Source organism: Dendrobates tinctorius, unplaced genomic scaffold (assembly GCF_039654945.1).
Source record: "Dendrobates tinctorius isolate UK_male_01 unplaced genomic scaffold, ASM3965494v1 ptg000008l, whole genome shotgun sequence".
NCBI lineage: Eukaryota > Metazoa > Chordata > Amphibia > Anura > Dendrobatidae > Dendrobates > Dendrobates tinctorius.
In genome coordinates this window covers 312,882-337,196 of record NW_027361676.1, presented here as the reverse complement: position 1 = coordinate 337,196, position 24,315 = coordinate 312,882, and the positions used below count along the sequence as shown (strand labels likewise).

Sequence of the window (24,315 nt, the reverse complement as noted above, 5' to 3'; positions counted from 1 at the left end):
ACGTGAGTGAAAGCAGTGCCCACTGCAACTGTGGTTTGGCTGGACGGGAGAAGCCCGCCAGTTGGTAGTTAGGTTGTCCATTGTTTAGTTAGTGCCGGACAGGCAAGGATTTGTTTTATGGTTTATTTCCTTTTGCATTGCTTTCACTGTTAATAAACCTGACCCAGTGTCAGTTACACCCGAATCCCAGCTCTGCGCCTGAGTTTCATGCTGAACGCACGTGACCTTTGACCCCAGCAAAGGCGATCCCGGAGTGTTTTATCACATTGTGGTGGAGAGCGCGGGCATCACGTTGCAAGCATGAGCATGGAGGACGTGGTGAAAGCGCTGGTACAGTCCACCGCTGTCCAGCAAGAAGCTAATCGGGTGATGATGGCCCAGCTGAAGGAGTTGGTGGACATGACAGCTACCGATCGTTCACTTCTCCAGCAGGTGGCGCAGCGCCTGGCAAGCCTACATGAGGTTAACCTGGAAGCCGAGTCGAGAGTGATTCACGTGAGTCGGTACTGGCAGAAGATGATGACCGAAGATGACGTCGAGGCATACCTGACCACGTTTGAACGGACGGCGGTGCGAGAAAAATGGCCGAAGGCACGATGGGCCGGCCTGATTGCCCCGTTTCTTTCCGGTGAGGCCCAAAAGGCTTATTATGACTTAGAGCCTGAAGCCATGCAGGACTTTGACAAATTGAAAGCCGAGATCTTGGCCCGGCTGGGAGTGACGACCGCTGTCCGTGCACAGAGAGTGCATCAATGGACTTATCAGCCGGATAAACCACCGCGGTCCCAGATGTTCGACCTGATCCACGTGACGAAGAAGTGGCTACAACCCGAGGTGTTGACAGCGCCAGAGATAATCCAGAGAGTCGTCATGGACAAGTACCTGAGAGCTCTACCGCCAGCCCTGAGGAAGTGGGTAAGCCATGGAAATCCTACGACGGCAGATCAACTGGTGGATCTGGTTGAACGTTACTCCGTGGCGGAAGGACTCAGAGACGACGCTACCCCACCTCGTTCTTCATCGTCTCCACGTGGAATCGGTAAGACTGTTCCAGGGAGTAGGGGAGATGGAAAAATCCCTAAGACAGTGGGGGAGGAAAACGGGACTGCCCGCACTGCGAGGCCGAGAGTAACGAACTATGGTCTAAGCAAGGGGCCCGTTAGGTGTTTTCGCTGCCAAGAGATGGGACATATTGCTGCGAACTGTCCGGTCACTACTGAACCCATGCAGTGCGACGTCACAGACTCTAAAAACCGCATGTCTATGGTTGCACGGGTAGTGAGTGTGAATGCCGGTCAAAAGGATGTGGAAAAACACTTGTGTGATTTAACTGTTGATGGCAAAAATGTGGTGCCATTGTTAGACTCGGGAAGTGTGGTGACTCTGGTGAAGGCCAGTCTGGTGTCAGCCCCGATTGGACCATCAGACAAATTTTCTGTAACGTGTGTGCATGGAGACACCTGTTCGTACCTCACCACGGTCATATGCATTACTACTTCCTATGGGTCTGTGCAACATAAAGTGGGACTCGTCCCGGCGTTATTCCATGATGTTATCCTGGGCCGGGATTTTCCCCACTTCTGGCAATTGTGGGAGAATCAGTTGATACCCCAGGGTAATAGTGTACATGATTCTTCTCCCAGGGCGCGTGTGGGTCCCGAACCCCTGGAAGAGGTCTCCCCGGAAGACTCTGGGGAAGAGTCTGCGGGAAATGACCTGCAGTTCCCGTTTTCAGTCATGGCGGGTGATACGGAGGAGACCGGGGAAGAGGAGGAGGCCGACAGCCGTCCACCTCCCCATTTGCCGGATTTAGAAGTTCAGAAAGATGACTTCCAAAGCGAGCAAATAAAGGATCCTACCCTTTCTCAGGCTAGGACAAATGTAAAAGTGATAAATGGGGTACCCGTAGAACCTGGCTCTAGGCTGGCATATCCTTACATGGTTCTGGAGAATGATTTACTCTATCAGGTAGAGAAAAAGGGGGAAGATACGGTGCAACTATTAGTCGTGCCAAAACCCTACCGGCGGCAGGTGCTGGACCTGGCCAACGGACATGTGATGGGAGGTCACCTGGGAGTCCAGAAAACCACCGAAAGGATATTACACTGTTTTGTTTGGCCAGGCATGCATCACGATATTCGTGTACACTCACTGGCCACTTTATTAGGTACACCATGCTAGTAACGGGTTGGACCCCCTTTTGCCTTCAGAACTGCCTCAATTCTTCGTGGCAGAGATTCAACAAGGTGCTGGAAGCATTCCTCAGAGATTTTGGACCATATTGACATGATGGCATCACACAGTTGGCGCAGATTTGTCGGCTGCACATCCCTGATGCGAATCTCCCGTTCCACCACATCCCAAAGATGCTCTATTGGATTGAGATCTGGTGACTGAGGAGGCCATTTGAGTACAGTGAACTCATTGTCATGTTCAAGAAACCAATCTGAGATGATTCGAGCTTTATGACATGGCGCATTATCCTGCTGAAAGTAGCCATCAGATGTTGGGTACATTGTGGTCATAAAGGGATGGACATGGTCAGCAACAATACTCAGGTGGGCTGTGGCGTTGCAACGATGCTCAATTGGTACCAAGGGGCCCAAAGAGTGCCAAGAAAAAATTCCCCACACCATGACACCACCACCACCAGCCTGAACCGTTGATACAAGGCAGGATGGATCCATGCTTTCATGTTGTTTACGCCAAATTCTGACCCTACCATCCGAATGTCGCAGCAGAAATCGAGACTCATCAGACCAGGCAACGTTTTTCCAATCTTCTACTGTCCAATTTCGATGAGCTTGTGCAAATTGTAGCCTCAGTTTCCTGTTCTTAGCTGAGAGGAGTGGTACCCAGTGTGGTCTTCTGCTGCTGTAGCCCATCTGCCTCAAAGTTCGACGCACTGTGTGTTCAGAGATGCTCTTCTGCCTACCTTGGTTGTAACGGGTGGCAATTTGAGTCACTGTTGCCTTTCTATCAGCTCGAACCAGTCTGCCCATTCTCCTCTGACCTCTGGCATCAACAAGGCATTTCCGGCCACAGAACTGCCGCTCACTGGATTTTTCTTCTTTTTCGGACCATTCTCTGTAAACCCTAGAGATGGTTGTGCGTGAAAATCCCAGTAGATCAGCAGTTTCTGAAATACTCAGACCAGCCCTTCTGGCACCAACAATCATGCCACGTTCAAAGGCACTCAAATCACCTTTCTTCCCCATACTGATGCTCGGTTTGAACTGCAGGAGATTGTCTTGACCATGTCTACATGCCTAAATGCACTGAGTTGCCGCCATGTGATTGGCTGATTAGAAATTAAGTCTTAACACACAGTTGGACAGGTGTACCTAATAAAGTGGCCAGTGAGTGTATATTGTGAGTCTTGTCCTGACTGCCAAGCCTCTGCACCTAAGCCCCGGTTCTGTAGCCATTTGGTACCCCTACCTATTTCCCTACAAGGAAAGACTAGAAGCAATGGGATGAAACTGAATGGGAGGAGACACAGATTAGATATTAGAAAAAACTTTTTGACAGTTAGAGTGATCAATGAGTGGATTAGGCTGCCACGAGAAGTGGTGAGTTCTCCTTCAATGGAAGTCTTCAAACAGAGGCTGGACAGACATCTGACTGGGATGATTTAGCGAATCCTGCTTTGAGCAGGGGGTTGGACCAGATGGCCCAGGAGGTCCCTTCCAACTCTACGATTCTATGATTCTATGATTCTATGATTGAAGTCCCGTTTAAGAGGATTGGGATGGATTTAGTTGGGCCCCTTCCACGGTCTGCACGTGGACACCAACATATCCTGGTCATCTTGGATTATGCCACTCGTTACCCGGAGGCCATCCCTTTGCGTAACACGGCCACCAAGACGATTGCCAAGGAACTGGTGCATGTGTTTAGTCGGGTCGGTATACCAAAACAGATACTCACCGACCAGGGGACCCCCTTTATGTCCAGGGTAATGAAGGAGCTCTGCCGATTGTTACAAATCGAACCGTTACGCACGTCCGTGTATCACCCTCAAACAGACGGGTTGGTTGAACGGTTCAATAAAACTCTGAAGCAGATGCTGAGAAAGGTGATAGACAAGGATGGGAAGAACTGGGACTATTTACTTCCGTATTTGCTTTTTGCCATCAGGGAAGTACCCCAGTCTTCCACGGGATTCTCGCCTTTCGAGTTATTGTACGCCCGACGTCCTCGCGGACTGTTAGACGTTGCAAAAGAAACCTGGGAGGGTCAGGTCACTCCATTTAAAACAGTGATAGATCACGTCACACAAATGCAGGACCGTATTGCGGCTGTTATGCCTATCGTTAAAGAACACATGATACAGGCTCAAGGAGCCCAAAAAAGAATCTATGATAGGGGCGCCAAGATCCGTACGTTTGCACCCGGAGATAGGGTGTTGATCCTGGTCCCCACGGTGGACAGTAAGTTCCTGGCAAAGTGGCAGGGCCCCTTTGAGATCAAGGAAAGAGTTGGTGAAGTAAACTACAAAGTATACCAGGCAGGTAAACGGAAACCTGAACAGATTTATCATGTAAATCTGATAAAGCCCTGGAAGGATCGGTCTGCCTCGTCAGCGGAGCTGGCCCGTCCTGTCTGCTCGCATGCCGTACCGGAGGTACGGGTTGCAGAGACTCTCTCGGAGCGGCAAAAGATGGAGGTCAGGCAGTTTCTACTTCACAACCAAAAGTTTTTCTCAGAAAAACCCGGGCAGACTATGCTAATGAAACATGACATCGTAACGGAACCTGGTGTCACAGTTCACGTAAAGCCCTACCGAATCCCGGAAGCGCGCCGTGAAGCCGTTTCCCGGGAAGTGAAGGCAATGTTAGAGTTAGGAGTCATTGAGGAATCGCACAGTGCGTGGTCCAGCCCGATTGTGCTAATTCCTAAACCGGACGGCACCATCCGGTTCTGCAATGACTTCAGGAAACTGAATGCGGTCTCAAAATTTGATGCCTATGCTATGCCCCGGGTCGACGAGTTAATAGATCGGTTAGGAAAAGCCCGGTATATTACGACCCTAGATCTAACAAAGGGGTATTGGCAGATCCCTCTGGCTGAGGCAGCCAGAGAAAAGACGGCATTTGCTACGCCGGAAGGTTTATTTCACTATGTGTATATGCCGTTTGGACTGCACGGGGCACCGGCGACCTTCCAGAGACTGATGGATCGAGTCTTGAGGCCACATAGGCGGTACGCTTCGGCCTATTTGGATGACATTGTCATTTACAGCTTGGACTGGGAGACTCATCTCCAGAAAGTACAAGCTGTGATTGACGACCTGTGGGAGGCAGGTCTGACCGCGAACCCCAAGAAATGTCACATCGGGCTAGAAGAAGCCCGGTATTTGGGGTATGTAATTGGGAGGGGTGTTGTTAAACCCCAGGTTGATAAGATTCAGGCGGTTCAGGACTGGCCACAACCTGTCAACAAGAAGCAGGTGCAAGCCTTCCTGGGGATCGCCGGCTATTATCACCGGTTCATACCCAATTTTGCAGCCATCGCTACCCCCCTGACGGATCTTACAAAAGGGAAAGACTCCGTCATGATTAAATGGAGTTTAGCGGCTGAAGAAGCCTTCCATAGCCTAAAACGGGCACTTTGCTCTCAATCAGTACTGGTGACTCCGGACTTCCGCAGCGAGTTTGTGGTACAAACGGATGCCTCTGATACCGGTATCGGGGCCGTACTCTCACAAGTGAGGGACGGAGTGGAACACCCAGTCCTCTATCTCAGCAGGAAGCTGAATAAGCACGAGCAAAGGTATGCAGTCGTAGAAAAAGAGTGCCTCGCCATTAAGTGGGCTCTAGAGGCCCTCAAATATTACCTGGTGGGCCGAAAGTTCAGGCTGATCACTGACCATGCCCCTCTCAAGTGGATGCACTTGAACAAGGAACGGAATAGCCGGGTGACCCGGTGGTTCCTTGCCCTGCAGGCCTACACTTTTACGGTGGAGCACCGCCCAGGGGTACAGATGGGGAATGCAGATGCCCTGTCCCGAGTGCACTGTTTGGCGGGTGTCATTGCTCGACCAGAGTGGTCTGAGCAGAGGGGGGGGATATGTGAGAATCATGTGGGAATAGTGGATGAGGGCAGGTATATCTCGCCCAGATTCCTTTCCTATGTGGCCTAGTCTGGTCAGTATCGCACCTGCTTGCTAATGAATAATGGGAGGTGGATATAAAAGGATGCAAGGTGATTGTGTGGGTGTCTCAGCCTGGGAACACAGAGAGCCTGTCTGTGTGAGAGACACACGTGAGTGAAAGCAGTGCCCACTGCAACTGTGGTTTGGCTGGACGGGAGAAGCCCGCCAGTTGGTAGTTAGGTTGTCCATTGTTTAGTTAGTGCCGGACAGGCAAGGATTTGTTTTATGGTTTATTTCCTTTTGCATTGCTTTCACTGTTAATAAACCTGTCCCAGTGTCAGTTACACCCGAATCCCAGCTCTGCGCCTGAGTTTCATGCTGAACGCACGTGACCTTTGACCCCAGCAAAGGCGATCCCGGAGTGTTTTATCACACAGAGTACAAGCACAGAGCGTGTGCAGAGACGCACGACAGAGCAAAGTGCAGGGGCACAGAATACAGGAGCGACCCAGCAGGCCAAGCAGCCATGCAGGGAAGCAACACGATACTCAGGCCCTGACCATAGGGAGGGGCGGTCTGATATAGCACCAGTACTTCCGGGTCAGGACCAGGGAGGGACTTTGGGTTCAGATCCTCCATGATCATAGAGAGCATCGCTAGAACAGAATGGGTAGAACCATAGAGGAGGTCACATGTTCAGGGGTTTCCAGGAATGCAGCGGATTGCAGAATCAGAGCAGGGCTAGAACTTAGGAAAGGTCACATGATCAGGGGTTTCCAGAAATACAGCGGACTGCAAAATCAGAGCAGGACTGGAACAAAGGAAGGGTCACATGATCAGGGGTTTCCAGGAATACAGCGGATTGCAGAATCAGAGCAGGACTGGAGCATAGGAAGGGTCACATGATCAGGGGTTTCCAGGAATACAGCGGATTGCAGAATCAGAGCAGAACTGGAACATAGGAAGGGTCACATGATCAGGGGTTTCCAGGAATACAGCGGATTGCAGAGTCAGACAGAGACGGATGCTTACCCAGCAACAGCGTGCAGCCGTGAGATATGGCACGCGTGCACACTGCTCCAGGCATCTTGCGGCATGACAGACATGACAATCATGTCCACGATTTCCATTTAAACTTTCAGATAACAGTTGGATGTGTCAGCTGGTTTGCAAGTAGGAGAGCAGGAGGCTCTGTGTATGCTTTTCTGTGTGAAATTGAACAGAGCCAGAGACTAGAGCAAAGCCATTGCCGCACCCTTGAGTTGACTGATACGAAAGTTCCAGCTGTGAAACGGATGATAAAGTTTGAATTTATTTTGTAAGTTGGCAAATAAAGACATTTATGTTGAACTTTCTTGGGTCACTGCCAGATTACAGCACGGACGTGAAAGTCACTGCCTTACAATTCTAGATCTTCACCTCTTTAATTACACCATGCCCGCTACACAGTGGGCGTGCTGTAATCACTCCTTGGCACATTCACTGCTTTCTCTGCACACACACTGCGCATACACGCTGTACAACAGCCTGACAATCAAAGTGTTGGGAAGTGATTACAGCTTACTCATTGTGTAGTAAGTGGTGACTGTAACTGTTCCCAACAATGACCTAAACACTGGAAGCAAGCAGTGGTAGGGAGAATAAAACTTCATTTTCCAGTATGTCAGGCATGTTTTATTTTTACATTTTTACCTTCAAATTACCCCTATATCAGCAGGTAAATAGTGTTTTTGGAGTTCCCTTTTAAAATAAGATTTCGTTATGGCTAGATAAAAAGTGAGAAAGCTCATGAGTTTAAGTATATTTTTCATCCACACTGTCAATATGATAACTTCAGCTTGTACTGAGCAGTGTTAGATCTCAGCAAGGAGGAGGGACACTAAGGATTAGGACGGAGAGTGAGATTTAATTTCCTTTACGGACTACGCATGCTTTCTTGCAAGGATTTTCCAAATAAGTATACCTACCTAATCGGGTCTGAAAGATCTATTTATAATGTGTACAGTTAATATTGTAAAATCTGGTGACAGCAATAAAGGGTAGTTTACTGATTTAAGGAAAAGTATCAACAAATTCTCAATACTTTAGCTACTTTAATTTCATCTTATAACATTTTATAGAACTGTTATAGAAGCTGAAACCTTCACAAAATGGACCTCAAAAGGCCAGAATACGTATAAATCTAATTGTAGAGAAAGAGGCAGATTGTAAATGAAGGGGATTTTCAGTATACAGTTGATTGTATGTACTGCTCTAATGAAGCAGAAAATCACTTTTTATTTTTCACTGTAATACATATGTAAAGATTTTCCTTTTTGCCATGTAAGCTTGAAGTCATAAGCTTTTCTGGTCCCCTAAGAACATATTTGATAATTCTTTTTAACTGTTGTGGATGTAGATTTCTTACTTGAATATGGTCTGCATTGTGATTATGAAGGATAAAAAGTTAATATTTATTAAATTGATTCCACCATCAGGTCCACCAGCACCAAGACAGAGGAGAGACTTTCCAGTGTCAGCTCTGCCCTTTCACCTCTTCGCGACATTTCAGCCTGAAACTTCACATGCGCTGCCACCAGCACTTTCTTCGGGCTGAAGCCAAAGTGAAGGAAGAGCCAAGTGATGCTGACAATAAAGGATCACCTTTTAATAATTCGTTGGGCAGCCATGATGAAGGGAGTGCTTCACCGACGCAAAGCTCTCTGCTTCCCGAAAACTTAAATCAGATCAATTCTTCAGCTGTGACTTCACTACAGATCAAGGAAGAACCTAATGATGACTGTCCTTCCATGATGCCCTTCCCTGAGAGACCCAACAGCAACAGCAGCATGAAGCTGAAAGACGCTTTGGACTTTGTTACATGCCCATCATCTCTTTTTAGTCAGGATATCTCTGTCAAAATGGCTTCGGATTTTCTGATGAAGTTATCAGGTATGAAGCATCGTTTCTTCTGATCTAGTCTAAATTGTCCTTTTCAAATAAGTGAGAGAAGTCAGAGCGAGGTCAAACTTTGGGGAATTTTATGATTTACTCACAGAGGCAGTGGTATTTTTCTATTCCGCTGTAGTGGTCATTTTTGAAAAAGTGACAACCACGTTGATTATCACATTTAAGTAGGTTTCTTGGCAGTTGAGTGTTGCTTTATTTCTAGAACATACCAAATTCTCGTTCTGAGAAGTCAGTTCAAAAGTGACACAAACAACAACAACCATGACGGCTCTTCATGTCTCCATAAAAAAAATGGCCAAAACAACCAAGCAGAATATAATATCGTTTACATGGAAAACCTTGCAAAATTGGTGGCATTGGGTCAGACCAATCACAGTCTTCAAGTCAGGTAGAAGAGAAAGGCCTATAACCAGGGCTGTGGAGTCGGTAAGCCAAACCTCTGACTCCATCTCCGACTCCTCAATTTCCATGACTCCGACTCCACCAAAATGGGCTCCGAGTCCGACTCCACAGCCCTGCTTTTACCTATACCTTAGGCCACAAAATAATAGACAATCCTATACAAAGAGACCGTACTGCTATAAATAATACTAAAATCTTTATTCATTCATAATTACATTGAAAAATTCCAATAAAATTACATAAAATAAAAAAGGAGAGGACAACATGATTAGGAATGTCATAATCACCACGGTGTCCCATGAGTTTACCTTTTTAACACATTGTTGTAAAGTTATATGTTCTTCAGGGAGCAAGAGAAATAAAGCTAAATACAATATACCTGATCCTGAACATTTTTATACATGTCCAGAAGTTGAAGTCGTGGGTTTAAAATGTACGAACGCAACGTTACTGAACTACTCATGTAACAGAGTTTTTTACTTAATATTCGGTTCAGTGGACCATAAAGTGTGGCGTGGTGCTACCATGTAAATATTTTGACATGAAGAGTACTAGCAATAGACTTCTTGCCATCTTAACTTCCTCACATTTTACCTTCCAAATACCAAAACTTGATCTCCTATTTAGGAGTGCCATCATATACTGATAATACTGCTATATAGCTTATGTTTTACAAGTCTGTTCTCTGACTTGTAGCATGTGGATTTATCATTGATAGTTGTTAGGGCAACAGCATTTTACCTGCATACAATAAAAAATACATTTTATGAATTAAAGGAGTTGTCCGTGCATCTAAAATCCTCGGGATATGTCATCAATATCAGATTGGGGATAGTCAGACACACAGCAGATCCAATGATCAGCTCTGGTGGCAGATGGATGTAAACACATGGAAAGAACCTGCTCTGTACAACCCCATTCCTTTTATAGGATCTCCTCCAAGGACTGTAGATTGGCTCCATCTTCTCTTGAATAAGAGCTCATTTACAGTTGTCAGTAGCGGTCGCTAACATTGAACAGAGCAGCCTTGTTTGATACTTTTATCTGGTTACTGTCAAAGCTGATATGTCACCGATCTGATATTGATGATGTATGATGAGAATAAGGGTAAGTGCACATGTAGTTTTTAGGTTGTGCTGATTTTAATGAAAAATCCGCAGGACAAATGTTCTGCAGTTTATCTGCGAATTAGCCTGCGGTTTTGCCCTGCGGTTTCACACCTCATAATGGATAGGTGTGAAACCGCAGCGAAATCCGCACAAAGAATTGAAATGCTGCGGATTGTTATCTGCGGAAAAATCCGCAGCATGTGCACTGCGTTTTTTTATTTCCATAGGAAATAAAGGTACTGTACAACGCAGCAGAATCTGCTGCGGACCTGCAGGGCCAAATCCGCTGCGGATCCGCAGCAGAATCCGCAGCGTGTGCACATACCCTAAGGGTGTGTGCACACGTTGCGAATTCTGCTGCGGAATTTTCAGCGCGGATTTATCCAATATCTGCGGATTTTCTGCGGATTAGCCTGCGGTTTCCCCCTGCGGTTTGACACCTGTCATGAAGCAGGTGCCAAACCACAGCGGAATCCGCACAAAGAAGCGACATGCTGCGGATTTAAAACCGCAGCAAATCCACGCGGAAAATTCCGCACATGAGACGTGCGTTCATGTCTGCGCCTGTTAAATGATGCTGTCAAAGATTGAGAGTGGCATTTAACAAGCTTACAATTGTAAATATGGTTAGCAGCAGGTCCTTGCTGTAATACAAATTAAACAGCAGAAAAAAGGCAGCACCGCTTACCTGCCCAGATCTTGGAACAAATGCACTACAGGGTGCAGTCAGCCCATATAGCAAGATGTTAGCAACGCAGGTGCAAAATACCAGATCAACTGCCTCTCTCCACCTTCCCATTCCTGGAGGGTGTGACTGCCCAGTATACATTTGCACAATTAAGACCAGCATAGGGCGCTGTTCACATAAGGGTACTGCATAGTGTCTGGTTCACAGCCTATTAGTCACGCCCCTACTTTTCGATTAGGTGGGCTGGCCAGCACACTCTCAGTGCATCCCAGTGTGAACACCCCTCTTATGAGACCAGACGTGATTGGGCTTGGCTGCACCCCGAAAAATATAGTGCACAAAATACAGAAAAATAGTGAGGCATTGGTCGATATTTTGGCCAAAATACGCAAGCTCGCAACACATGTCACGGGTCCTCACACTCGCGAGTCCTAACATCAAACTATTAGCAAAGCTACAAAAGATGACTAAAAGCCTCCAAAAATTTCAAATTAAGCAGCAGAAAATAAAAGGCAGCTAATAGTTTTTTTTTTTCCTTGCTGCAATACTCAGCCGTCACCTTCTGGTCATGGGGCACGCTCACTTTGAGAGTCCGCTCCATACACCCGCTTCCACATGCGCTTTACATTTAAGGCAGATGTCGTGAAGGGGTTAAAGGGGTATTCCCATCCCCAAAATACTTTCCAAATATGTAATAGGTGTAATAGCAATCATATTAGCAAACACATCCAATTAGAAATGTAGTATAGTTTTTCTGATTAGCTATGTCACTTACCTCATCTGCAGAGCATTGTGCAGTAGCTTAACTATCCATGGTTACGAGCACTCACATAGTGACAGTTAAGTTGTTAATTATTAGTTATCGTAACCATGGATATCTAAGCTACTGCAAATGCCCTGCACATGGGGCAATTGACATAGCTAATTAGAAGAACTATATTACATTTATAATTGGAGGTATTTGCTAATATTACACCTTTTATATATTGGGATAGGATATTGGAAGATGGTACTACTCCTTTAAGTACTATTCATTTTCTTTCTTTCCCTTTATAAGGCTGTGTGCACACACAGCGTTTTTTTAGCAGATTTGCCAAAAAATCCGCTCAAAAAACGCTAAAAATAAGGTTCCCATTCATTTCTATGCATTTTGCACTTTTTGTGCATATTGATGCGTTTTTTTACCGCGAAAAAACCGCTTTGCGGTAAAATCGCAGCATGCTCATTAATTTTGTGGATTTTTCTGCATTTCTGGCTATTTCTATGTGTCAGGAACCGCGCGGAAAAAAAAGCATAAAAACCGCGCGTTTTTTGAGCAAGAAAAGTGCGGAAAACGCGCAGAAAAAAATGTGCGGTTTCTGGGAAGGGAGTCCGGTTTTTAAGCAGAAATTTTCTGCTACGTGTGCACATAGCCTTAAAGTGTATAGTCTCCAGTGTTATGCAGTATAAAGCCTGATAGAAAAGGTTTAGGAAGGAAAGCAAATGTCTCCAGGGGCCTGCGTGTCACAATTTAGACAGCCTTGACCTGTTAAATATGAGATCTGTAATTCCCTACTGCATTTCCATACGTTTTCTTCTGAATTATGACAATGATTGTTAGTTTGGTTGACAGTATCCCTAACGGAGTTGTCCAACATTTAAATAAAAAAAAATGCTATTAAATTACTAACTGCTAGAGCTAAGCTGCTTCAATGGTCCCTATTTACCTTATTTAAAGACGTTGGCCGCTATTTTTTTTTTTATTGCTGGCTATCAATCTTTGATCACCGGATACCCGGCACCGCAGATAACCAGCAGTCACCGCAGGCGGTGGATGTTCTCTGATGTTGCCAGAACATAGTAGCTCCATCAAAACTACAGTGGCTGCAGCAAGATACTGCAATTAATCCTATTAATATGGGGTGGATCTGCAGTATCTATCGCTGCAGCAAAACAAACCTACTTCTCATCTCTCATATCCTCCCTGTCTCACAACCCTAAACAGTTATTCAACACCTTCAATTCTCTCCTCCGCCCCCCAGCACCTCCTCCCTCTCCACTCATCTCAGCTGAAGACTTTGCTTCATTTTTCAAGGAGAAGATTGATAACATCAGAGACAGTTTTGGTCAACAACCCCCAGTGCCCTTCCTCCTACCTGCCCTCCTCCCCCAAAACTAACTTCTCCACCATTACAGAAGATCGACTCTCCACTCTACTCTCAAGATTACATCTCACTACCTGTGCACTTGACCCAATCCCATCCCACTTCATCCCAAACCTCACCACAGTCTTCATCCCAACCCTAACCCATCTCTTCAACCTATCACTAACAACTGGTGTTTTCCCCTCAAGCTTTAAACATGCCTCAATCACACCTATCCTCAAAAAGCCCTCTCTTGACCCATCCTCTGTATCTAGCTATCGCCCTATAGCCCTTCTCCCCTATGCCTCAAAACTACTGGACCAACACGTCCATCTTGAACTATCCTCCCACCTCTCTTCTTGCTCCCTCCTTGACCACTTGCAATCCGGCTTCCGGCCACACCACTCCACTGAAACTGCCCTAACTAAGGTCACCAATGGCCTACTAGCCGCCAAGGCCAAGCGACACTACTCTGTCCTCCTCCTCCTGGATCTGTCCTCTGCCTTTGACATAGTGGACCATTCCCTATTACTACAGACCCTCTCATCTCTTGGTATCACAGACTTGGCCCTATCTTGGATTGCGTCATACCTAGCAAACCGGACATTCAGCATCTCCCATTCGCACACCACCTCCTCACCGCGCCCACTATCCGTCGGAGTCCCGCAAGGTTCAGTCCTAGGGCCCCTGCTCTTCTCCGTTTACACCTTCGGCCTCGGACAGCTCATAGAATCTCATGGCTTTCAGTATCATCTCTATGCTGATGACACATAGATCTACATCTCTGGACCAGATATCACCTCCCTACTTAACAGAATCCCTCAATATCTGTCTGCTATTTCATCCTTCTTCTCCGCTAGATTTCTAAAACAAGAATCTGCAAAAACCCTAGTCCATGCCCTCATCATCTCCAGCCTTGACTACAGCAACCTCCTGCTCTGTGGCCTCCCTTTCTAACACTCTCGCACCCCTCCAATCTATTCTTATCTCTGCTGCCCGACTAATCCACCTGTCCCCCCGCTATTCCCCGGCCTCTCCCCTCTGTCAATCCCTGCACTGGCTCCCCATTACCCAAAGACTCCAGTTCAAAACCCTAACCATGACATACAAAGCCATCCACAACCTGATTCCTCCGTACATCTGTGACCTAGTCTCCCAGTACTTACCTGCACGAAACCTCTAATCCTCACAAGATCTCCTTCTGTACTCCCCTCTTATCTCCTCTTTCCACAATCATATACAAGATTTCTCCCGCGCATCCCTTCTACTCTGAAACTCTCTACCACAACATATCAGACTCTCGCCTACCATGGAAACCTTCAAAAAGAACTTGAAGACCTACCTTTTCCGACAAGCCTACAACTTGCAGTAACTACCGATCCACCAAACCGCTGCACGACCAGCTCTGCCCTCGCCTAATGTATCCTCACCCATCCCGTTGTAGATTGCGAGACCTCGCTGGCAGGGTCCTCTCTCATCCTGTACCAGTCGTGACTTGTATTGTCTAAGATTACTTGTATGTATTATGTATACCCCTCCTCACATGTAAAGCGCCATGGAATAAATGGCGCTATAATAATAAATAATAATATATATGTGTATATATATATATATATATATATATATATATAAATGATGGAGCTACTGTGTTCTGGCAGCATCCGAGAATTTCCTGCCACTGCTCGTAACAGCCTACCATTGGGGGAGCCAGGTGATGCACCCCCCCATAAAGCAGATGACGATGGACTATCCTAAAGATAGGCCAGTAGTAAAGAAAAAGTACTAGCCAACCCCTTTAAGCAATTACATCACATATATTTGGTTGGCTGCATCAGTCACTGAGATGCATGGCTTCAGCAATGTAAGCCAAGATCAGCAGGGACCATTGGACTGGCAGTATTGGCGCGGCTAGAGAGTTTGCTGGTGAGTAAGTTTTTTTTTTTTTATAATTTTCCCTACTTTTATTTTGGGGCTTTTTTATTTTTATTTATTTTAAATCTTGTCCAATCCTTTTAATAATATGGAGAAAAGAATGTACATTCTTACAGTGCTTAAATAAAGAGTAATACATGCATATAAAATGTAAAAGCTTATTACACTTCAAATTGGGCATCATAAAATCCAATGACCATTCTGCTGCTCTATACAACCCCATTGTCAGGAGACAAAGGCTAGCCGGCCAGGGACGGGTCGCTAAAACTTTGCTACGCCAATAGAAAAGCCACCACACATCTGTGAATAATAGTCTCTCTGCTCCGAGCTAGATCATCGTCCAGCTATGTAATGTCCCCCTATCTCTCTTCCATTTACCCTTTGACCAACCATATTCCAGCAAATTACTGAAATTATGAGCTGGCAGAGTTTAGTTGGCAAAGCTACAGAGCAGTAATGAATTCACAGTTATAGTTAAACTAAATTTATTTTGGTGTTTTGAAATTGAGCTGTATTTCTTTTTTTTTGTTCTTGCGATGATTACAAATACCATTAGAAGCCCTGAGAGATTGGCAGTGCTGTTAAATGGATGGTAATTGGCTGGTGAAAAATACAAGCTGCATTTTACTAAATGTCATAGCCGGATGACTTGTAGTTGAAAATTTGACAGTATATTGTTCTCTGCATTTATTCTGTAATGCCTTCCAAGGTGTTCCTGGAAAAGCTTTGTGTTCCTGTGTCCCTTGATCTTTGCTCCTTAGAGAGTGTGGCGCTTTTGACCTTTGAATGCAGGCGGGAGAGGATTCAGTGGTTAGAAAGATCACATTTTAAACGGAGCAAGAAAAAAAAAGTCAGAGAAAAGGAGGTAACTGTCAAGATGATGAACTGGGATTAGATACTGCCCTTAATTGTTTGACATTTTCTGCAGGAAAAATACCAACTTCTCTAGGTCCCAGGCATACAGAACTGTTGTCTCCATAATTATCGTATTCGGGGATCGACATATGAAGTTTATGAATGTTCTTTTAGTCTTAGAGCAAAGTAGCTTTTTTTCATTTTTGGTTTTGTTTGTTTCTGTTCCCTTGCCATCTCTACGAAGGAGGATCCATACATAGCTTTTCATCGCCAATGGACTTGTTGGATATTATTCAGTGAGGGCAATGACCTGGCAATCTGATTGTCAGAATATAATACTTAAAATCGAACGTCGTGGTAGATGTTGTCCTTTGAAATATTGGTTTCAAGAAGTCATGTTTTTTTTCTTTTGCCCCCCCCCCACCTCCTTTTCCTTATCCATTCTTTCTCTTACCGACTTCCTTTCTTCTTTACATTCCTGTAGCACACATCATTATTTGGTTCCGGTAATATCTTATACTAGCTTGGCCCGTGCAAAATTTTTGCACATTGGTCATCAGGGAAAAGCAAGCTGGTCAAATATAAATGTATTTCATGAGCTGATGAGCACAGACAGGTATTTATGTATGTAGCTTGGTAATACAATAAATTGTTTTGATAAGTAGGGGCCAAAAAATGTCTTCCGGTTGAGGTGCCACCTGTAGGTCATTGTGTCTTTCTACAGGCTTATGAAAATGAATGTTTAAACTGTATTTAGTGATTAAATCGTGAATGTGTGGTTTGTTTGGCTGTTTTCTTGCTGAAGGGAGCAAGTTTACATTTCAAATGGTGTATCATGTGTGTTTGTGGGGCGAAGTAATGAGCGAAAAAGCAGTGCATGTTTACAAATGTGTTGGTAGTGTGCTTTGGGGTAGTGTGGTGCCACCTGCAGGTCATTTTTCCTTACTGCAGGTTTATGAAAATTAATGTTTAAACTGTATTTTGTGATCAAATAGTGGATGTGTGGTTTGTTTGGCTCTTTTCTTGCTGAAGGGAGTAAGTTTACCTTTCAAATGGTGTATCATTTGGGTGCAGTATGAACGGGGATACAAAGGAATCACCGAAAAACAGTGTTTAGAAGTAATAGAATAGATTAATGCCTCATTATGCTGATTATACTTATATTCTAATGTTTAACAATAACTTAATATTAACAACTGCAAACGTTTTTATTGTTATTGTTGAATGTAATTGGAATGTTCTGTTTTTATATCAATGTTGTAATGTTGTAAAAACTCAATAAAAAAAAGAAAGTTAAAAAGGAAAAAAAGATCCAAACATGGCTGCCTTTCAGGAATGTAGATTCATGGCATAATCTTTACCAGCCCTTACGTATGCTATAGGCAGTATGTCATTTCAGGGAAATGTCCCTTTCTTGTACATGGGCTGTGAAGGGTTTGCAGATCTTTTCCCATTTAAGTGAATAGGGCTGGGCTGCTCCAGTGTAGGCATTCACAGCTGTGCTGCTTAACCCTCTAAGGACCAGGGAATTTGTCATTTTTGAGCTTTCAGATTTTACTCACCTTCTTTTAAGAGCCATCACTATTTTATTTTTTAAAATTCCATAGGCGTGTGAGGGCTTGTTTGGGAAAAATGGTGAAAAAAAGGCAATTCCATCATTGTTTTTTGTTTTTATGGGTGAGAATCATCTGTAACGATGATTGTACAGGTCAGTCCGATTACGGCAAAACCAAACATGCATCAATTTTTATTTTTAAATGATCAAAAAAAATTCAGAATATTGTAAAAAAAAACACAAAAATCTTTTTGCTTTGTGCTGCCATTTTCTGAGACCTATGACATTTATTTATATTTTTCTGTTAATGGGGCTGAGTGAAGACTTGTTTTTGCATGGTGAGCTGACGTTTTTACTGATGCCAATTTTGTGTACATAGGATGCTCTGATTGCTTATAATTGCATTTTCTTTTAAGGCGACGAAAAATTGCAATTCTGCCGTTTTTAAATTTCTTCTCTTTTTATGTCATTTACCAATCCCTTTTATAAACACGGCAATACCAAATATGTTTATTGTTTCCTTTCTTTTCTTTTTTTTTTTTCATTGGGTGAAGAAGGAAGTGATTTGAACTTTAATATTTTTAAAATTAAGATTTTGAAAAACTTTTTTCTTGGGATTTTTCAATATTTTTTAGTCTCCTTTGAGGACTTCAACCAGGAGTCATTTGATCGCTTATGCGATATACTGCAATACCACAGTATTGCCACATATTGTAAAAATCTCTGCCCCCCTATTGCGCTCAGCCAATTGCTGCATTTCCCAAGGGGGCCAAAATGACAGGAACTTGGGTTTTTAGCAGACCCCCGACAGTTATAGTAACTCATCGGTTCCCTGTGATTGTGTCACGGGGGGATGCACGATCAACGCCCCATATTCCATTTAAATGCTGCTGTCAGAGATTAGCAGCTGCCAATGTTAGAGACTGATGCTGGCTATGTAATATCGTCGGTATCTGCCACGTGTGGAGGGTGTTCAGCTCCTCAGCCTCCGCCACACGTGAAGACCACGTCCCAGATCATGAATGGAACATACGTTTATGATATCTTCCATGCAGATTCTGCTTCTGAGGATGTGATACGGTGATATGTGGGAGCAGGATGTCCTCTTCTACACCATGTGTGCTGGGTAAGGGAGACATGGTTGCTAGTCTCTGCCCCTTCTGGAACTGAGCTCAGAGAAAACTGATAAATGGACCGTGCCTGCAGATAGGGCATCAGTAGCTAAATCCATAACACCCTCTTTATTAGTCCCCATATCCTACTGCAGACAGGGCATAGGTGGAGGCTCCTGTTATAACCAGCTGTATTACAGCCACACACGGATTTTCAAGCTTCTAGGATGTAAAAAAAATGTTATTTCTCATTTTTAATTGCAATATGAGGCAAAATATATAAAAGTAGAATATTAAAGGGGTAATAATAATAATATTCCCATCTCCAAGATCCCATCCCAATATGTATTAGGTGTAATAACAATAATATTAGCAAATATCTCCAGCTAGAAATGTAGTATAGTTTTTCTAATTTGCGATGACTCTTTTCCTCATGTGCAGGTATTGCAGGACCTGGACCTTAGGTATCCATGGTTATGACCACAAGCAACTAGCTAACTGTCACTGTATCAGTAGTCGTAACCATGGATATCTAAGGTCCTGCAATGCCTGTACATGAGGAAAGAGACATAGCGAATCAGAAAAACTGGACTACATTTCTAATTGGAGGTATTAACCCCTTTACCCCCAAGGGTGGTTTGCATGCTAATGACCAGGCCAATTTTTACAATTCTGACCACTGTCCCTTTACGAGGTAGTAACTCTGGCACGCTTCCATGGATCCCGGTAATTCTGACATTGTTTTCTCTTGACATATTGTACTTCATGTTAGTGGTAAAATTTCTTTGATATGTCTTGCATTTATTTGTGGGGAAAAAAAAAAACAGAAATTTGGCGAAAACTTTGAAAATTTCGTAATTTTCCAACTTTGAATTTTCATGTCCTTAAAACAGAGAAATATGCCACACAAAATAGATAATAAGTAAGGCTGGTTTCACACTAGCATTTTATCCCGCAGCGCATCGTGCGCTATCGGTCGCACGCGCAATGGTCCCCTATCTTTCAAATGGCGGGCGCAGTGTCTAGCGATTGCACGCGTGCCTCAGCGTTTTCGTGCGCTGTGCATTTTCCAGGTGTGCAACCAGACGCGCCGGACGCTACATGTTGCATTCTTTGTTCTGCCCAACATCGTTAAAAAATCGCATGCTCGTGTGCGCATGCAATGCACAAAAAAATAGCATTATAGTCAATGGGGTCACTGACGTACGCTGCGAAGTGCGCACGTCAGCGCTTTGTAAGCGCACGCAATTTCAGAGTAAACAATGCCTAGACACTTGTTTAATCCACCCCCTAAACAAGCAACATTGTTTTGGAGGAGTGTACATAAAAGAAGGTGTCTGTAGTGCCAGGCCACTTACGCTACAGACAGTCTGCAAGAGATAAGAAGCCCTGGAAGAGAAAATACACCCACCCAGCAAGAGACAAGACACAACTTTGGATAACAGCTTCAGCAGCTAAAATGTAAGTATTCTAAAATCTATATATGTGTGCCTGTCCTTTAAAATGTATTATGTACTAGTGTTTTTTTTTTTTATTCCAGCATGTCTTCTGGATCCGAATATTCGCCATCTCAAGAAGAACTTGCCCAAGCAGAGTGTGAGGTGAGGATCTTGCTGCCTTTGGGTAAGTATAGCTGCCTCTACAAATGGGTAATAATTTGTGTTCTTTTACAGACCTCAGCATCGGACCCAGCAAGTGAGGCGGAACACCGGGAGCAGCCTAGCCAAGTCCCGGCGAGGAGACGCAATGTAAGTATCCAGCCTTTGAATGTCCCTTTTTTTTACATTTTTTTTCTCTTCCTTTTTTTCTGTCCTGTTTTTCATCTTCTATGTCTTTCTTCTTTTCTGTTTTCTTTTTTTTCTATTTCATTCTCCACAATTTCCAAGATTATAATATTTTTTTTTCTAGGTTCCACAACGGGATGAAGACATCTATCTCGACAACGAGCACCTGATCCGCCTTGTCCAGGACCGTGTCCCGTTGTGGGACAGTCGTGACCAGCAGTACAAGGACACTGTGGTGACCTGGCACCTCTGGAATGAGGTGGCCGCAGCGTTGATGGATGACCGGGACAGCGCCTCTGCAGCTTCCAAAAAGGCGTTTAGTAAGTATTTCCCTGCTGTGTGATGCCGCATTGACTCTTGTTCCTGAGGATACTGTTGTTTTTCCTGATAGAATATATCTATCAGGGAACATAACAGTGTCCTCAGGAACAACAGTGACTGCATTGTGTATTGTAATGCTGTATTGATCATGCTTTTACTCTAGCTGCTGATGATACTGGTGTGTTTCTTGCAAGATATATTCTTGCAGTAAACACACTAGTGTCCTCAGGATCAACAGTGACTGCATTGTGTATTGTAATGCTGTATTGATCATGCTTTTACTCTTGCTGCTGATGATACTGGTGTGTTTCTTGCAAGATATATTCTTGCAGTAAACACACCAGTGTCCTCAGGTTCAACAGTGACTGAATTGAATTCTTTTGTGATGCCGCATTGAATGTGTGCCAAGTTCACTCAGGTGTGTGTGATGATACAGATGTTGCCATCAGTGCATTGTATAACGTTTTTTCTTTGTTTTTTTAACAGTGAGCAAAGTCCACACACGTTGGCACTCGATGAAGGACCGCTTCAACACTGATGTTCGTGCTGAGGGACAGGTTCGCAGTGGTTCAGCGGCAAGGACCAGAACAAAGTACCGCTATCATCGCGAGTTGGCATTCCTAAGATCGGTCCTTGCCTGCAGAGCGTAAGTATTATATATATATATATATATATATATATATATATATATATATATATAGTATATATATATATATATATATATATATATATATAATATTTTAATAAACTGTGCTTTTCTATTCCACAGCTGATGCTTGTTGTAAATGCATGATAGTAATGTTTTTCTTTTCTTTCCACAGCACCTGAAACAGCACCCTGCAACCTGTCCCTGGAGTGGTCCTTCATTGGTCGACCTCGGACCCGTCCCAGCCATCCGACAGCCAGGAAGCAACTTGCAGGTCAGCAACACGGACAGCTGGTGACCAGGAAGCTGGTCAATCAGATGTTCCCCTGTCCCAGGTCTCTGCCACTGGTTATGCGGGCACTACCCGCCAGCGGCAGAGGGCCTCGGACAGGCCTGTCTTGTCCGAGTTAATGCATTTGAGCGAGGCCTTTCATGCCAGCCTCAAGTCGCTGTCAGACAGAGTGGAAAGCGGTTTTTCACTCAAGGAACGTGGTTTTACCCACATGGAACACCGCTTCCACTCTGACGACCAGCGCCTTGACCGGCTGGAGGCCGACCTCAACAGACCAGCGCACCATTTCTTTAGTAAAATTGAACGGGGCATGACAGAGCACCTTAGTCCTGAGCAAAAGCTGAATGTGTTACAGGCCTGCAACACTGCTTACTTACAGGCTATGCAGCAGAATCAGTACGTGCAGCAGTCAGTGGTGTCATTCCCACCTGTGCCACCACTGACTCGCTTCACCACAGTACCGACTTCTGCTGCATACCACTGCACGGCCACCTGCATTCCTAGCCAAGCCGGACACCACTACACCACACCAATGCCGATTGCTGCTGGACACTCCACCCCCGCCACCACCATGGCAAGCGCTGCTCCTGTCTGGAGCACCACTACCGCCACCGTTCCACCATCTTGGCGCACCGCCACCACACAACCTGCTTGGGCCACCGCCACCTATTCTCCTGTTCGGTGCACCGACACAACATCTCTGCTAAGCCGCCGCCACCACTCAGCATCATTATGGGAGCGCCGCCGCCACTCCTCATCATTCAAGGAGCACTGCCATCACTCCTCATCATAAGAGCACCGCCACCACTTCTCCTAGGAGCACCGCCACCACTCCTCATCATAGGAGCACCGCTACCACTTCTCCTCCTAGGAGCACCACCACCACTCCTCATCATGGGCGCACCCCCACCACTTCTCCTAGGAGCACTGCCACCACTCCTCATCATAGGAGCACCGCCACCTCTGCACCTCTTAGGAGCACCGCCACCACTCATCATAGGAGCACCGCCACCACTTATAGGAGCACGCCACCACTTCTCCTACTAGGAGCACCGCCACCACTTCTCCTCGTAGGAGCACCGCCACCACTTCTCCCACAAGAAGCACCGACACCACTTCTCCTTCTAGGAGCACAGACACCACATATTCTCCTTCAAGGAGCACCACCACAGAGCAGCAGAGGGGTGACCCACATTCCCTCTTTTTCTCATCACGGACCCGGTCCACCAGCTCCAGGCGGTTGAGCAATGTAAGGCGGTCACACGGTGGTAGTCGGTCCTGGCAGGAGACTCCTGCCCCAAAGAAGCACAAGAAACAAAAGACTTTGTTTGTCACTCCCCCCTCTCCTTCTAATGTTTCTCAACCTTCCTCCATTTCCATCCCTGAGTTCCCTTCCCCCACTACTTTAGTCGCGTCTTCACCTAGAACCCCTTCCTCAACTTCCAGTCGTTCCTCGTCTCTCCACACCCCCAAAGTATCCCACTCTTCCCCCAAACGTCCTTCAAAATAAAATTTTATTTATTTTATTTTTTTTTTAAATAAATGTGCAATTCTGCTTTCACAAAATACGGTTTGATTAATGTGTCTTCGCCGCCTACACACACTGCGCCGTACACTTTGCGTTTTTGCCACCACATAGCTCCATTACTGACACATGTTTCTTGTCAGTCTTGGAGATATGTGTAGTCAAAAGCACAAATCTATATGACTTGTATTTTCCCCACCAGTCTCTTCAGTCAGCTAATATTACACAGACTGAATAGAGGATGGTGTTGAGTGCAAGGTGTATCTATTGCCAGGTATCATAAAAAGTTAATTGACTATGGTGTATTTTTACCATCATCATTTAACTTTTTGTGATACAAGGCAAGGTGATTCTAGATATACCTTGTGATTAACCACATCCTCTATTCAGTGTGTGTTGATAAACTGAGGAGATGATGGGGAAAATACACGCCATATGTACAATACCCTGCCCTTATATCATAACTATCACACCTGGGCAGGTGAATACACATGAGTTTTAACCTGCAGCGTCGCTTCAGTCTGTATATATTTCTATCAAACTGTAGTGATGCTGCAGTTGACCTCTTATGTGTATTCTCCTGCCCATGTGTGATAACCTTCTGAAGTCAGGATGCGTTACTTTTGGCGTCCTCACTTCAGCATGACACCAGGCCTGGGTATTGTAGAAGTTGTATAAACTTTATTATGTCTACAGTCTGCGTTCAAACTGAAGCCACAGTGATGACACTACAAATAATATTTATAGTCACAGCGTTAGGTATCATAAATAGTGAGGGATGCAACTGCATTCCCAAATCACTATTTTTAACATCAGGCCAGGTGACACAAAAATGAGTTGTATTATCTCCACTGTCGCTGCAAATTGAACTCAAAGTGTAGAGATGATAAAGATCATACAACTTGTGTGTATGTATAGTCACCTG

The 24,315-nt window shown here is 44.8% G+C and overlaps 1 protein-coding gene across 1 annotated transcript in view; it reads left to right on the top strand.

Moving 5' to 3' along the window:
* The window catches only part of ZNF827 (zinc finger protein 827), a 247,944-nt gene that overhangs the window by 93,608 nt on the left and 130,021 nt on the right, over positions 1-24,315 (top strand). Inside the window, exon 4 of the mRNA XM_073576166.1 lies at positions 8,575-9,028. Coding sequence (XP_073432267.1) covers positions 8,575-9,028 — 454 coding nt within the window. The remainder of the gene's footprint in view (positions 1-8,574; positions 9,029-24,315) is intronic.